We start from the raw sequence: 15,789 nt of genomic DNA, 5'->3' as shown, positions 1-15,789 counted from the left end.
ACACTTAGGTTGTTTCCATCTCCTGGCTATTGTAAATAGAGCTGCAATGAACATTTTGGTACATGACTCTTTTTGAATTATGGTTTTCTCAGGGTATATGCCCAGTAGTGGGATTGCTGGGTCGTATGGTAAGTCTATTTTTAGTTTTTTAAGGAACCTCCATACTGTTCTCCATAGTGGTTGTATCAATTCACATTCCCTCCAGCAGTGCAAGAGCGTTCCCTTTTCTCCACACCCTCTCCAGCATTTATTGTTTCTAGATTTTTTGATGATGGCCATTCTGACTGGTATGAGATGATATCTTATTGTAGTTTTGATTTGCATTTCTCTAATGATTAATGATGTTGAGCATTCTTTCATGTGTTTGTTGGCAATCTGTATATCTTCTTTGGAGAAATGTCTGTTTAGGTCTTCTGCCCATTTTTGGATTGGGTTGTAAGCAGTGCTCTTAAAGGTATAAGAGAAAAGCAACTAGAATTGAGTGTAGTAGGTATGTGAACTCATGAAAACGAGCAAAACAGTTGCCTTTGTGAGAGTGTTCTTGAGAGACTGTAATGTTGAATGTTTTTAGAGACTAAACACAAAGAGAAAATGACCTCTTGTGTGTTTCCACAAACTCAGAATTTTTAATCAGTCTCATTCAAGTATTATTGGACCTGCTTCATTTCACCCTTTTAAACAAATAATTTCTTATCTTCTTCAACCTAAGCTGCCCAGACTAAGCACTATGGACTTACCCATAGTTTCAGGAGACTAAAATACCTTCACCATAAGGTCAGAGAAGGGTTAAAAATCACTGTGACTTGTCCTTACAAAAACTACCGGATTTTCCCATATTTATTTCTTACTGTGTTGAGGTATTCTGTTTGTAATAAGTTAAATATTTGCTATTAAGGGAAGTCAGGTTACTATGACACTTACAAAGACAGCAACAAAATATCCAACCCTAAGAAATGCATAAATTGAAAACTGTTGTGATAAGTTTTGTTCACTTGGATATCTTGTGTTTCTGAACTCCTAGAATGTGCCTTAGCCATGAGATCCTGTTTATTGACTGTACTAAAAGTTCCTTTAAGTCGTTTGCCATTTATTACTCCAGGCTCAGTGTTTATGATTACTCATTGAAAACACTTAAGTCCAAGTTCAAACACTTACTGGGTTGGCCAAAAAAGTTCGTTCAGGTTTTTCCATAACATCTTACAGAAAAACCCGAACGAACTTTTTTGGCCAACCTAATATATGCAATGGGTTGCTTTGTTCCAGTGCCTCCGGTTTTGGTGTAAATGCTCTAAGTTAGTTGACCATCTTATCACTTTTAACTAAAATAATCAGTTAAGGGGTTTGGGCTGGTGGTGGTATCTTTTAGGCCTATGACTGACTTCTTTTTCTGCTAGAGTAAAGTCAAGTCTGCTGAACTTGGACTGGTTCTTCTACCATATTTGGAGAAACGAAAGTCTGCTTTGACCTCTCAGGCATTTTTGTATACTAGAGGAAATGTTTTTATTTTACTGAATATCTTTGAATAAGATAATCTTATTAATTAAAATCAGAAACAGTTTTACAGTTAATCTTACTGGAAGTTTTCATTCTGATCAACAAGAGAGTACTGATATGTGTCCTCCCAAAGATTTAGTCATTAAAAAAAAATATTTTTAATTGAAATTGTTTCTTATCTACAGCCAAGTTTTGAGGCTTTTCAGGAATTAGGACATACTGACATAGCTCTGCATTTGGCACTCTCATGCTGTAACCTTTTTTTAATTGAAATTTAATTTACCTATGTAATGCACAAGTACAGTTCTGTAAGTTTTGGCAAATGTAACCAGCACTACAATCAATACAGAGGACATTTTAATCACTTCGGAAAGTCCCTTGTGTTCTTTTGTAGTTGTCAGTCCCTTTCTAAACGCTGCTCTAGGTAACCCCTGATCTGACTTCTGTCATCATGCTCAAACTTTGCCTGTTTTAGAACTTTATGTAAATGCAGTCATACATGCAGTCATACAATATATACTCATTTGTCTGGCTTCTTTTGCTCAGTTTATTGTTTTAGAGACTCATCCACTTTGCTCTGTTTTTCACTAGCTTGATGTATCCTCTTGCTGAGTAGTTTCCCATTATATGAATAGGTATATTTGCTTATCCTTTCCCCTGTTGGTGGACACTTCAGTTGTTTCCAGTTTTTGGCTTTTATGGATAATGGTGCTCTGAATGTGTGTGGGGTTTTTTTTGGGGGGTGGGGGAACATGTGTTTTTATTTCTCTTGAGTAAATAACCAAGAGAGGGGACTTCCTTGATGGTCCAGTGGCTAAGACCATGCTGCCAACGCAGGGGGCCCCAGTTCGATCCCTGGTCAGGGAACTAGATCCCACATGCTGCAACTAAGAGTTCACATACCACAACTAAAAAATCCCAGATGCCGCAACTAAGTCGCGATGCAGCCAAGTAAATAAATAAATACATATTAAAGAAAAAAAATGACCAGGAGAGGAATTGGTGGGTCTTATGGTGAATTTATGTTTAACTTTATAGAGAACTGCCAGCCTTCTTTCCAAAGTGGCTGTAATACCGTTTTACATTTTATGAGAGTTCTAGTTGGCTCACAGTCTCACCAACACTTAAATATTTTCAGTCTTTTAATTTTAGCCATTCTACTGGATGTGGAATAGTATCCTTTTGTGGTCTAAATGTGTGTTTCCCTAATGACTAAAATGTTGAGCATTTTTTCATATGCTTACTGGTCATTTGGATATCTTATTTTGTGTCCTCATCTTTTGCTCTTAAAAAATTGAGTTGTTTCCTTATTATTCAGTTGTACAAATTCTTAGTTCATCTTAGATAGAAGCCTTTTATCAGATATGCATATTGAGGATATATTCTCCTAACCTGTTGTTGACCTTTTTATTTTCTAAAGGCATCTATTGAAGAGCAGAAGTTTTTAATTTAGATGAAGTTCAATTTATCTTTTTTTTTATAATTTGTGTGCTTCTGTCATAAGAAATCTTGACTATCCTAAGTTTGCAAAAATTGTTCTCCTTTGCTTTTTTTCTAGTAGTTTAATAGTTTCTACTTTATAACAAAGTGAATCAGCTATACATATACATATATCCCCATATCTCCTCCCTCTTGCGTCTCCCTCCCACCCTCTCTATCCCACCTCTCTAGGTGGTCACAACATCAATTGGTTTTTATATATTGACCTGGGATAGCTCCTCATTTGTCACTCTTTTAACTTTCTTTACCTCTAAAAAGATCACTTCAGTTTTCTAGAAACTTGTTAGTATTTGCTTGCTGTAATTTTTTTTTTTAACATCTTTATTGGAGTATAATTGCTTTACAATGGTATGTTAGTTACTACCTTATAACAAAGTGAATCAGGGCTTCCCTGATGGCGCATTGGTATAGAGTCCGCCTGCTGATGCAGGGGACACGGGTTCGTGCCCCGGTCCGGGAAGATCCCACATGCTGCAGAGCGGCTGGGCCTGTGACCCATGGCCACTGAGCCTGCGCGTCTGGAGCCTGTGCTCCGCAACGGAAGAGGCCAAAACAGTGAGAGGCCCACGTACAGCAAAAAAAAAAAAAAAAAGTGAATCAGTTATACATATACATATGTTCCCGTATCTCTTCCCTCTTGCGTCTCCCTCCCTCCCACCCTCCCTATCCCACCCTTCTAGGTGGTCACAAACCACCGAGCTGATCTCCCTGTGCTATGCAGCTGCTTCCCACTAGCTATCTATTTTACATTTAGTAGTATATATACGTCCATGCCACTCTCTCACTTTGTCACAGCTTACCCTTCCCCCTCCTCATATCCTCGAGTCCATTCTCCAGTAGGTCTGTGTCTTTATTTACCCCTAGGTTCTTCATGACCTTTTATTTTTTTTCCTTAGATTCCATATATATGTGTTAGCATACAGTATTTGTTTTTCTCTTTCTGACTTACTTCACTCTGTATGACAGACTCTAGGTCCATCCACCTCACAACAAATAACTCAATTTTGTTTCTGTTTATGGCTGAGTAATATTCCATTGTATATATGTGCCACATCTTCTTTATCCATTCATCCGATGATGGACACTTGGGTTGCTTACATGTCCTGGCTATTGTAAATACAGCTGCAATGAACATTTTATACATGACTCTTTTTGAATTATGGTTTTCTCAGGGTATATGCCCAGTAATGGGATTGCTGGGTCGTATGGTAAGTCTATTTTTAGTTTTTTAAGGAACTTCCATACTGTTCTCCATAGTGGCTGTATGAATTTACATTCCCACCAACAGTTCAAGAGTGTTCCCGTTTCTTCACACCCTCTCCAGCATTTATTGTTTCTAGATTTTTTGTTGATGGCCATTCTGACCCGTGTGAGATGATATCTCATTGTAGTTTTGATTTGCATTTCTCTAATGATTAATGATGTTGAGCATTCTTTCATGTGTTTGTTTTTTTTTTAACATCTTTATTGGGGTATAATTGCTTTACAATGGTGTGTTAGTTTCTGCTTTATAACAAAGTGAATCAGTTATACATATACATATGCTCCCATATCTCTTCCCTCTTGCGTCTCCCTCCCTCCCACCCTCCCTATCCCACCCCTCTAGGTGGTCACAAAGCACCGAGCCGATATCCCTGTGCCATGAGGCTGCTTCCCACTAGCTATCTCCCTTACGTTTGTTACTGTATATATGTCCATGACTCTCTCTCGCCCTGTCACAGCTCACCCTTCCCCCTCCCCTTATCCTCAAGTCCGTTCTCCAGTAGGTCTGTGTCTTTATTCCTGTCTTACCGCTAGGTTCTTCATGACATTTTTTTTCTTAAATTCTATATATATGTGTTAGCATACAGTATTTGCCTTTTTCTTTCTGACTTACTTCACTCTGTATGACAGACTCTAGGTCTATCCACCTCATTACAAATAGCTCAATTTCATTTTTTATGGCTGAGTAATATTCCATTGTATATATGTGCCACATCTTCTTTATCCATTCATCCGATGATGGGCACTTAGGTTGTTTCCATCTCCGGGCTATTGTAAATAGAGCTGCAGTGAACATTTTGGTACATGACTCTTTTTGAATTTTGGTTTTCTCAGGGTATATGCCCAGTAGTGGGATTGCTGGGTCATATGGTAGTTCTATTTGTAGTTTTTTAAGGAACCTCCATACTGTTCTCCATCGTGGCTGAACCAATTCACATTCTCATGAACAGTTCAAGAGTGTTCCCTTTTCTCCACACCCTCTCCAGCATTTATTGTTTCTAGATTTTTTTGATGATGGCCATTCTGACCGGTGTGAGATGATATCTCATTGTAGTTTTGATATGCATTTCTCTAATGAATAATGATGTTGAGCATTCTTTCATGTGTTTGTTGGCAGTCTGTTTATCTTCTTTAGAGAAATGTCTTTTTAGGTCTTCGGTCCATTTTTCGATTGCGTTGTTTGTTTTTTTGTTATTGAGCTGCATGAGCTGCTTGTAAATTTTGGAGATTAATCCTTTGTCAGTTGCTTCATTTGCAAATATTTTCTCCCATTCTGAGGGCTGTCTTTTTGTCTTGTTTATGGTTTCCTTTGCTGTGCGAAAGCTTTGAAATTTCATTAGGTCCCATTTGTTTATTTTTGTTTTTATTTCCATTTCTCTAGGAGGTGGGTCAAAAAGGATCTTTCTGTGATTTATGTCATAGAGTGTTCTGCCTATGTTTTCCTCTAAGAGTTTGATAGTGTCTGGCCTTATATTTAGGTCTTTAATCCATTTTGAGTTTATTTTTGTGTATGGTGTTAGGGAGTGTTCTAATTTCATATTTTTACGTGTACCTGTCCAGTTTTCCCAGCACCACTTATTGAAGAAGCTGTCTTTTCTTCACTGTATATTCTTGCCTCCTTTATCAAAAATAAGGTGACCACATGTGTGTGGGTTTACCTCTGGGCTTTCTATCCTGTTCCATTGATCAATATTTCGGCATTTGTGCCAGTACCATACTGTCTTGATTACTGTAGCTTTGTAGTATAGTCTGAAGGCAGGGATCCTGATTCCTCCAGCTCCATTTTTCATTCTCAAGATTGCTTTGGCTATTGGGGGTCTTTTGTGTTTCCATACAAATTGTGAAATTTTTTGTTCTAGTTCTGTGAAAAATGCCAGTGGTAGTTTGATAGGGATTGCATTGAATCTGTAGATTGCTTTGGGTAGTAGAGTCATTTTCACAATGTTGATTCTTCCAATCCAAGAATATGGTATATCTGTCCATCTGTTTGTATCATCTTTAATTTCTTTCATCAATGTCTTATAGTTTTCTGCATACAGGTCTTTTGTCTCCTTAGGTAGATTTATTCCTAGATACTTTATTTTTTTTGTTGCAGTGGTAAATGGGAGTGTTTTCTTAATTTCAGTTTCAGACTTTTCATCATTAGTGTATAGTAATGCCAGAGATTTCTGTGCATTAATTTTGTATCCTGCTACTTTACCAAATTAATTGATTAGCTCTAGCAGTTTTCTGGTAGCATCTTTACGATTCTCTATGTATAGTATCATGTCATCTGCAAACAGTGACAATTTTACTTCTTTTCCAATTTGAATTCCTTTAATTTCTTTTTCTTCTCTGATTGCTGTGGCTAAAACTTCCAAAGCTATGTTGAATAATAGTGGTGAGAGTGGGCAACCTTGTCTTATTCCTGATCTTAGTGGAAATGGTTTCAGTTTTTCACCATTGAGAACGATGTTGGCTGTGGGTTTGTCATATATGGCCTTTATTATGTTGAGGAAAGTTCCCTCTATGCCTACTTTCTGCAGGGTTTTATCATAAATGGGCATTGAATTTTGTCAAAAGCTTTCTCTGCATCTATTGAGATGATCTTATTCAATTTGTTAATATGGTGTATCACTTTGATTGGTTTGCATGTATTGAAGAATCCTTGCATTCCTGGAATAAATCCTACCTGATCATGGTGTATGATCCTTTTAATGTGCTGTTGGATTCTGTTTGCTACTATTTTGTTGAGGATTTTTGCATCTGTCTTCATTAGTGATATTGGCCTGTAGTTTTCTTTTTTGTGACACCCTTGTCTGATTTTGGTATCAGGGTGATGGTGGCCTCGTAGAATGAGTTTGGGAGTGTTGCTCCCTCTGCTGTATTTTGGAAGAGTTTGAGAAGGTAAGGTGTTAGATCTTCTCTAAATGTTTGATATAATTTGCCTGTGAAGCCATCTGTCCTGGGCTTTTGTTTGTTGGAAGATTTTTAATCACAGTTTCAATTTCAGTGCTTGTGATTGGTCTGTTCATATTTTCTATTTCTTCCTGATTCAGTCTTGGCAGGTTGTGCATTTCTAAGAATTTGTCCATTTCTTCCAGGTTGTCCATTTTATTGGCATAGAGTTGCTTGTAGTAATCTCTCATGATCCTTTGTATTTCTGCAGTGTCAGTTGTTACTTCTCCTTTTTCATTTCTAGTTCTATTGATTTGAGTCTTCTCCCTTTTTTTTCTTGATGAGTCTGGCTAATGGTTTATCAATTTTGTTTATCTTCTCAAAGAACCAGCTTTTAGTTTTATTGATCTTTGTTATCGTTTCCTTCATTTCTTTTTCATTTATTTCTGCTCTGATCTTTATGATTTCTTTCCTTCTGCTAACTTTGGGGTTTTGTTGTTCTTCTTTCTCTAATTTGCTTGCTGTAATTTTGAAAAGCTTCTGTGTTCAATGTTCAAGTAATTTTATTGCAGATGTCTACAAAAATGTCATGCAAAGTTTGAAAATTGTTTGGCCTGTCCTTAAATTTGGCCACGTTTTCATCCTTGCAGGTATAATAATTAAAGATTAACTCTTTATTTTACCACCTTTGCTTACTCTTTGCAGGTAAATTTGAAACCAGTGTTAGGTTATGTTTATTGGGGGCTCAGTCCTTTCTTGTTCTGGTTCTAGTCCTTCACAGTTCAAAGCTGTACCAAAGAACTTCTTCCTTCCTTAAATTTTTTTTTTTAATTGAAGTATAGTTGATTTACAATGTTGTGTTAGTTTCTGGTGTTCAGCAAAGTGATTTATATATATATATGTATATGATATGTATGTATATGTATTCTTTTTCATTTTCTTTTCCATTATGGTTTATTATAAGATACTAAATATAGTTCCCTGTGCTACACAGTAGGACCTTGTTGTTTATTTTATATATAGTAGTTTGTATCTGCAATCCCAAACTCCTAATTTATCCTTCCCCTTTATAGCCCCTTTGGTAGCCATAAGTTTGTTTTCTATGTCTGTGAGTGTTTCTGTTTTGTAAATAAGTTCATTTGTATCATATTTTAGATTCTATATATAAGTAATATCATATGGTATTTGTCTTTATCTGACTTACTTCACTTAGTACGATAATCTTTAGGTGTATCCATGTTGCTTCAAATGGCATTATTTCATTCTTTTTATGGCTGAGTAGTGTTCCATTGTATATATATGCTACATCTTCTTTATCCATTCATCTGTTGATGGACATTTAGGTTGCATCCATGTCTTGATTGTTGTAAATAGTGCTGCTGTGAACATTGGGGTACATATATCTTTTCGAACTAGAGTTTTTTTCTGGATATATGCCCAGGGGTGGGATTGCTGGATTATATGCCAGCTCTATTTTTAGAAGAACTTCTTCCTTCTAATTTAGGAGAATTCAGTTGAAATTAGAGGAGTTGTATGGTCAAATAAAATCCATTTCAAAAATCAGACCAAAAGAAAAACATATCAAACCAAAAGAAAGGTGTGGCATTTGTTGAGATGTTTTTCTGAACGTAAGGTTGAGCAGCTCATTTATCAGCCACCTCTTTCTACTTTTAATATTAGGGCTCTTTTAGTTGTAAATGACAGAAACCCAACTCAAACTAATGTAAGTGGGAAAAAAGAGGAACTCATTGGTCCACATAACAAGGAAGTTGAGAGTACTGCTGGCTTCAGGCATGTGAGATCCATAAACCTCATTGCTTCATCTCATGGGGGTAGATGGCTCCCTGCAGGCCCAGACACACAGGGGGTTTATTAATCCCCAGAGCAAGAGAATTCCCTGATAGCTCTGGCAGGAGAGTTTCAGGGAGCCTGTGATTAGTCCAGCTCAGGTTAGAGCCCATGACAAAACCAATCACTATGACTCACTAGGAAATTAGATACTCTGGCCAGGCAGATCCTAAAGGGCATAGTTTTGTAAAGGTCATGACTTCAAGCCCTAGAATGAAAAGCTGTAGATAAGACACTGGCATCAAGTTAATTGACTTGTTAGCGGCAGGGTAGTCTTTTCACACTAAAAGAGAATCACTAGATTTTGTTAAATGTAAAAGGAACACTTACTACATTTTAACATTTCAGACATACTTACAGAGATAGCAGTTGCTTTGAAGTGAGTTAACATTAAATAAATGATCAGGAGATGTCAAAAAAGGAAAAAGAAAACTGAAAGAAGAAGGGTGTGCACATTCTCTCCCAAAGTCCGCAGAGCTGGTCTTTACAGTTCTGAAATATTCATCATGCTCTCCTGCCAGGTAAATCATTCCTACTAGCTGGTGCCTTCTTCCTTGAAGCAGTTGGCTCCCAGGTGCCACATGGTTGTTAATTTGAGGTTGGGCAACAACGGCATGTGAAGTGGATTCCGTGTCCAGCAATTGGCTGACATGATAGTAGGGTGTAGTTTAGAGGCCAAATGCAGCAACGTGTCACCTGACCCAGTAAATCCTTGGTAACCAGTTGAGGGTGGAAAGTGAACACATGAGCAAATATTCCTTCTCTGAGTCTCTACCCGTATTCCTCATTCATTCCAACTTCATTGGTACCAAACTTTTAGGCTCCATCTGAAGATACCTGCCGTGTCCTAGTTTCTGGTGAGAGGCCATGTCCTATTGTGGTCCCAAGAAGACTTAATAGACTGGTAATTTGTTATGACAGATATCCCAACAAAGAAGATTGAACTCTTTTTGTCAGTTGCTTCTCAGTCACTGTTAATTCTCTCCCCTCAATTAAGTCAAATTCTCTTGTCCAACATGTGTCACTTCATAGACCTATGAAGCATAACTTATTTTGCTGGTTTGGTTTTTTCAGTAATAACTGCTCACCAGAGACCTGAGGCTAGGTTAACTATTAATAAATGTTGAGACCTTGAGATTATTTTCCCAGCTATTATCTCAAATTATAGCCTTTTCACTCTGCCTACTATTGCATTGTTCAGATGTCAGGAAGGAAACCTCACTCAAACATAAATTATAATTTTTTTTCCTCCTCTACTAAAGCCACACCATAGAAACTCTCCTGTTTTATTAACTCATTGTTTTAGTGTTTTCCACACCCACTGGCCGGAACACATTGATTCTCTTCTTCACACTCAGGATTATATGGTTCATCCATTTGCTTGATCAAGCCTGTCACATTGACATTTATGAGAGAAAAACTTCCCAAGTATAGTCCCTCTTGCCTCTAGCTGTGTATTGAGTTGCCTAAGATCCCATCCATCCATAAATATCACATACCTACTGTACATATGCCAGCCTCTGTGCTAGACTCACAAGATATATTTAAAATCACATAAGATGTGGATTAGGAACCATTTTGAGCAATTAAGAGTTGTATGGTAAGCACTACCATAGATGTGTACATAGAATACATACTAACCTGGTCACTCAATTCTGTTCATGTTAGAGAATTGTTTGCAAACAGCTTTTGCTTCAGAGGTATCAACTACAGTATGACAAAGGCCATATGACTGATTTTATTAAAAAACTGGACCTATAATTCCACACAAGGTAGAATTTTTTTTATCCTCTTAGGAACATCCCTTGGAAGGCTACATGTATGCCCTAGTGATGCTACTTCATTCTAATATATTCTCTTTAATATTTTTGGTGATCATAAATCTTTAAGTATTTGATCTCTGGAAACTACACTAGTGAATAAGAAGATATAACTTCTCTTTTGGAGGTAGGCATGGTATGAATTTTGAGTAAATGATAAATGAGACAGATGACCAAGCTGATTATTACTTTGTTTGATCTTTTAAAAAAATAAGGCACAACGTTAAGGTAAAGAGACTACTTTCCTTGTTTGGCATATTAACTGGCCCTTATGAAATTATTACTTATGAAACTAACAGTGGTTGCTTGTGGGAAAAGAAACTGAGTAACTGGAGGACAGAGGTGTGAAAGTTGACCTTCCATCCTGTTTGAATTTTGAACCATGTGAATGTATTACCTCTCTTTAAAAATTAAATACTTAAAAAATAATAATTTAAAAGATCTGTAAGGCCAAAATAGTAATAATAGTTATCTTTGGAAATTAAGGATTAATTTTTTTTTTTGCTTATCTGTATTTTCTTTACATTTCTACAAAAATATTGTTTTATAACTTAAAATGTTATTTTTTTATTAAAAAAGGAACTGCTTTAATCTGGCTATAAGCAAAGCATGCTTAAAATGTCTTTACATATATTATTTAGCAGTGGTGTTGAAATACAGAGGCCCTTTTATCCTATTTCAGAGTTAATTCAGCATTTCACTAATACCTATTTTCTGTTCACCTTTGACACGGTTTGAGAGGTACTTGAGGGGAGTCGGTCCAGTGGTTAGGACTTGGTGCTTTCACTGCCGAGGGCCTGGGTTCGATTGCTCGTCAGGGAACATTACATTTATCGTGCACTTTATTTCTATTATTATTATATTGTAATATATAATGAAATAATTATACAACTCACCATAATGCTGACAGGAGGCGGAGCTCAGGCAGTAATGCGAGCGATGGGGAGCGGCTGCAAACACAGATGAAGCTTTGCTCGCTCACCTGCCACTCACCTCCTGCTGTGTGGCCCAGTTCCTAACAGGCCACGGACCAGTACCAGGGGTTGGGGACCCCTGTTCTATGGGATTTGACAAATACGTAATGACATAAATCTACCACCATAGTGTCTTACAGTATAGTTTCACTGCTCTGTGCTCAACACTCCCTCCCCCAACCCCTGATATTTTTACTGTCTCTATAGCTTTGCCTTTTCCAGAATGTCCTACAGTTGGAATCATACATTAGTGTTTTCAGGTTGACTTCTTTCACAGTGATATGCATTTAAGGTTCCTCTCTGTCCTTCATGGCTTGATAGTCCACTTCTTTCTAGCACTAAATATTCCATTGTCTGGATGTGCCATAATTTATCCATTCACATACTGAAGGCCATCTTGGTTGCTTTCAGGTTTTGGCAATTATGAATAAAGCTGCTGTAAACATTTGTATGCATGTTTTTGTGTGGACATACATTTTCAACTCAATTGGTTAAATACCATGGAGCATGATTTCTGGATTTTCTAGTAAGAGCATGTTTAGTTTGGTAAGAAACTGCCAAACTGTCTTCCAGAATGGCTGCACCATTTTGCATTCCCACCAGCAATAGATGAGAATTCTTGTTGCTCCACAGCCTCACCAAAAAAAACAAAAAAAAGGTAGTGTGACCACAGTGAGAATCCACTACACATCTACCAGAATGACTAAAATTTAAGGGACTGACAACAGGACTTCCCTGGTGGTTCAGTGGTTAAGACTCCTCCTGCCAATGAAGGGGGCATGGGTTCGAGCCCCGGTCCAGGAAGATCCCAAATGCCGCAGAGCAACTAAGCCTGTGTGCCACAACTACTGAAGCCCACGTGCCTAGAGCCCGTGCTCCACAACAAAAGAAGCCACTGCAATGAGAAGCCTGCGCACCGCAACAAAAAGTAACCCCCACTCGCCGCAACTAGAGAAAGCCCATGCACAGCAACAAAGACCCAACGCAGCCGAACATATATACATAGATAAATAAAAGACTGACAGCACCAAATGGTGGCAGGGATGTGAAGCAACTAGAATTCTCATACATTGTTACTGAAAATGTAGAATGATACCACCAACTGGAAAATGCTGTGGCAGTTTACAAATGTTAATGTAGTATAAGATGCCTCTGCTTCTGCCTCCCATTCTCATCTGGACCCAGTACAGTTTAGAATTTTGCTTTCTTCATTAAATAGATATAGACATAAGAATCTTTTAATCTGATTTTTACAGCAAACTTTAGTCAACAATTGTAAGAGTCGTGGGCATTCCCTGTAAAAAGGAGTCTGTATGGACTTTAAATCGGGGAGGTAAGGCCACCTCTCTTTGTTTGCTCCGGTTGCTATAACAAAGTACCACCAACTGGGTGGCTTAAACCACAGAAATTTATTTTCTCACAGATCTGGAAATTAGAAGTCCAAGATCAAGGTACTGGCAGGGTTGGTTTCTTCTGGGCCGTGTTTGGATATGACGGTCTTCTCCCTGTGTCTTTACATGGTCTTCCCTCTGTGCGTGTCTGTGTCTTAATCATCTCTTCTTTTTTTTTTTTTTTAATTTATTTATTTATTTATTTTTGGCTGTGTTGGGTCTTCGTTGCTGCGTGTGGGCTTTCTCTAGTTGTGGCGAGCGGGGGGCTGTTCTTCATTGCCGCACATGACTTCTCATTGTGGTGGCTTCTCGTTGCAGAGCATGGGCTCTAGGCACGCAGCCTTCAGTAGTTGTGGCACACAGGCTCATAGTTGTGGCTCGTGAGCTCTAGAGCACAGGCTCAGTAGTTGTGGCGCACGGGCTTAGTTGCTCCGTGGCATGTGGGATCTTCCTGGACCAGGGCTGAAACCCATGTCCCCTGTATTGGCAGGAGGATTCTTAACCACTGCACCACCAGGGAAGTCCTTAATCATCTGTTCTTATAAAGACACCAAGTTGTATTGGATGTAGTAGAGCCCACCCTAATGACTTCATTTTAACTTAATCACCACTTTTAAGACCCTGTCTCCAAATCCAGTCACACTCTGAGGTACTGGGGGTGAGGACTTCAACATCTGAATTTTGGGGAACACAGGTAAACCCATGTCAGACAGTGACCAGCTCTATATTCTGTCCTCTCCTCTCAGGATCAAGCGATGTATGAAGCTCTGCAGTGGTCCCTCAGCCGGTGACTTCTCCAGCAGCAGGCCTTCAGGGAGTCCAGTGCATCGAGCTGCCAAAGATACCCATGTGCTCTGAGCTGTCCACTTTCAACTTGACACAGATGTGGTCTCACGTAAGCATTTTATGCTCAAATTAATGAGGCCAAGTCAGAGCTAAAGATTCTTCCCATCTGGCCAACCTTGTACGGAAACACCCTATACCTCCTGTTTAAGAAAAAGAAAATAATTTTTAACTGTCAAAATAAAATAAGATACCTTTTTTAAATAGAATGTTTATTTTGAAACAACCTTGACTCTACTACAGGAAAGTTGCAGTCACAATAGAAAGAACTCCCCCTCCCCCCGAACTGTCTGAGAGTATTGGCCAACCTGATGCCCCATCACCCCCAAATACTTTAATGTACACTTCCTACACACCAGGTTTCCCTGCATAACCAGCCATCAACATCAGGACATCAGCTGTGATACTTTGCTACTATGTAATCCTCAGGCTCCATTCAGGTTTCTCCAGTTGTCCCAATAATGTCCTTTATAACAAAGGGATCTAGTTTAGAATTAGCTATTGCAACCGGTTGCTGTTTCTCTTTAGTTTCCTTAAAGTCTGGAACAGCTCCTGTCTTGACGTTTGACACTCTTGAAGGTTATAGGCCAATTACTTTGTAAAATGCCCTCAATCTGGATTTGTCTGATGTTTCCTCGTGATTAGACACAGGTTGTGCGTCTTTGGCAGGAATATCATGAGGTGATGCTCTTCCCGCTGCGTCGTGTCAGGTGATATGCAGTTTTGATTTGCCCCAATACTGGTGATGTTCACTTTGGTCACTTAATTAAGGTGGTTCTGCCAAGCTTCTTACACTGTGAAGTTACTCTTTTCCTTTGTAATTCATACGTGTGTTGTGTGGAGGTACTTGGAAACTATGTAAATATCCCATTCCTCATCAAACTCAGGTATTACTACTTCTGCAGTGTGTTTTCCATTACTCTCATTATATGATATTCAGATTGTCTGAGATTCAGCCAGTTGGGAGCCCCTTCACACTGTCCTCTGTGCACCTTTCACAGGTCTCTAGCTGATACTTTTGAGAGGGTTTAATTTGTGTCATGTTTCATCTCATCCCTCATTTACAGTGCTGCTCACGGTGTATTCTTAGGTTGTATAGACGGCCTTGGTTACCTCCTTTTTTCCTTCCAAAATTTCTACTCCACCTCAGTCTATAAAAATGTTTATGCTACTTTTAAGAATGTAATTGATAAGATGGAAAAAATATTAATAGATCAAAGCAAGTCAGGTAAGTAAGACACAGTCCTTTTTTTCAAGGAGTTCACAGATGGATACAGACATCTAAACAGAATATCACAATGCCCAAGGAAGGGGCATGGAAAGGAGGGTGCTGTAGGACCCCAGAGGAAGGAAGACCAAAAGAAAAAGCAAATCAGGATCATGTCCTAGGCAGAGATGATTAGGAATGAAAGTTAAATTAGAAGGTGGGCCAGAAGGTCTTAAACAGTTACGAAATTTGAGGAGTAGATTTGATTATGCGTGATATCAGCCAGATCAAAAGAGAAACACGCGGAGTTCCCTGGTGGCCTCGTGGTTAGGATTCCGGGCTTTCACTGCCATGGCTCGGGTTCAATCCCTGGTTAGGGACCTGAGATCCCTCAAGCCACATGGTCAAAAAAGAGAGACACAGTCTGGTATATCATATATGTAGGTTATGAGGGATTTTCTTGACGATTGAATTTTCTTGACAATTTCTAGACAATTAGGTCTACCTACCGAACTTTCTGGTAGTTTAGCTTAGCCTAAACATAAAATGTCGACCACATCAGAGATCAGATG

General features: G+C 38.5%; 1 protein-coding gene across 1 annotated transcript in view; it reads left to right on the top strand.

Moving 5' to 3' along the window:
• Nucleotides 1-14,214, top strand: part of NVL (nuclear VCP like) — a 99,564-nt gene extending 85,350 nt beyond the window's left edge. The window contains exon 23 of the mRNA XM_027122284.1: nucleotides 13,914-14,214. Coding sequence (XP_026978085.1) covers nucleotides 13,914-13,958 — 45 coding nt within the window. The 3' untranslated portion in view covers nucleotides 13,959-14,214. The remainder of the gene's footprint in view (nucleotides 1-13,913) is intronic.
• The last annotated feature ends 1,575 nt before the right edge of the window (nucleotides 14,215-15,789 follow it).

This window comes from Aethalodelphis obliquidens, unplaced genomic scaffold (assembly GCF_003676395.1).
Source record: "Aethalodelphis obliquidens isolate GAN/ISIS:26980383/991018 unplaced genomic scaffold, ASM367639v1 scaffold24, whole genome shotgun sequence".
In the NCBI taxonomy this organism is placed as follows: Eukaryota; Metazoa; Chordata; class Mammalia; order Artiodactyla; family Delphinidae; genus Aethalodelphis; species Aethalodelphis obliquidens.
Note: the sequence above shows the minus strand (reverse complement) of the source record. Positions and strands in the feature narration are given on the sequence as shown.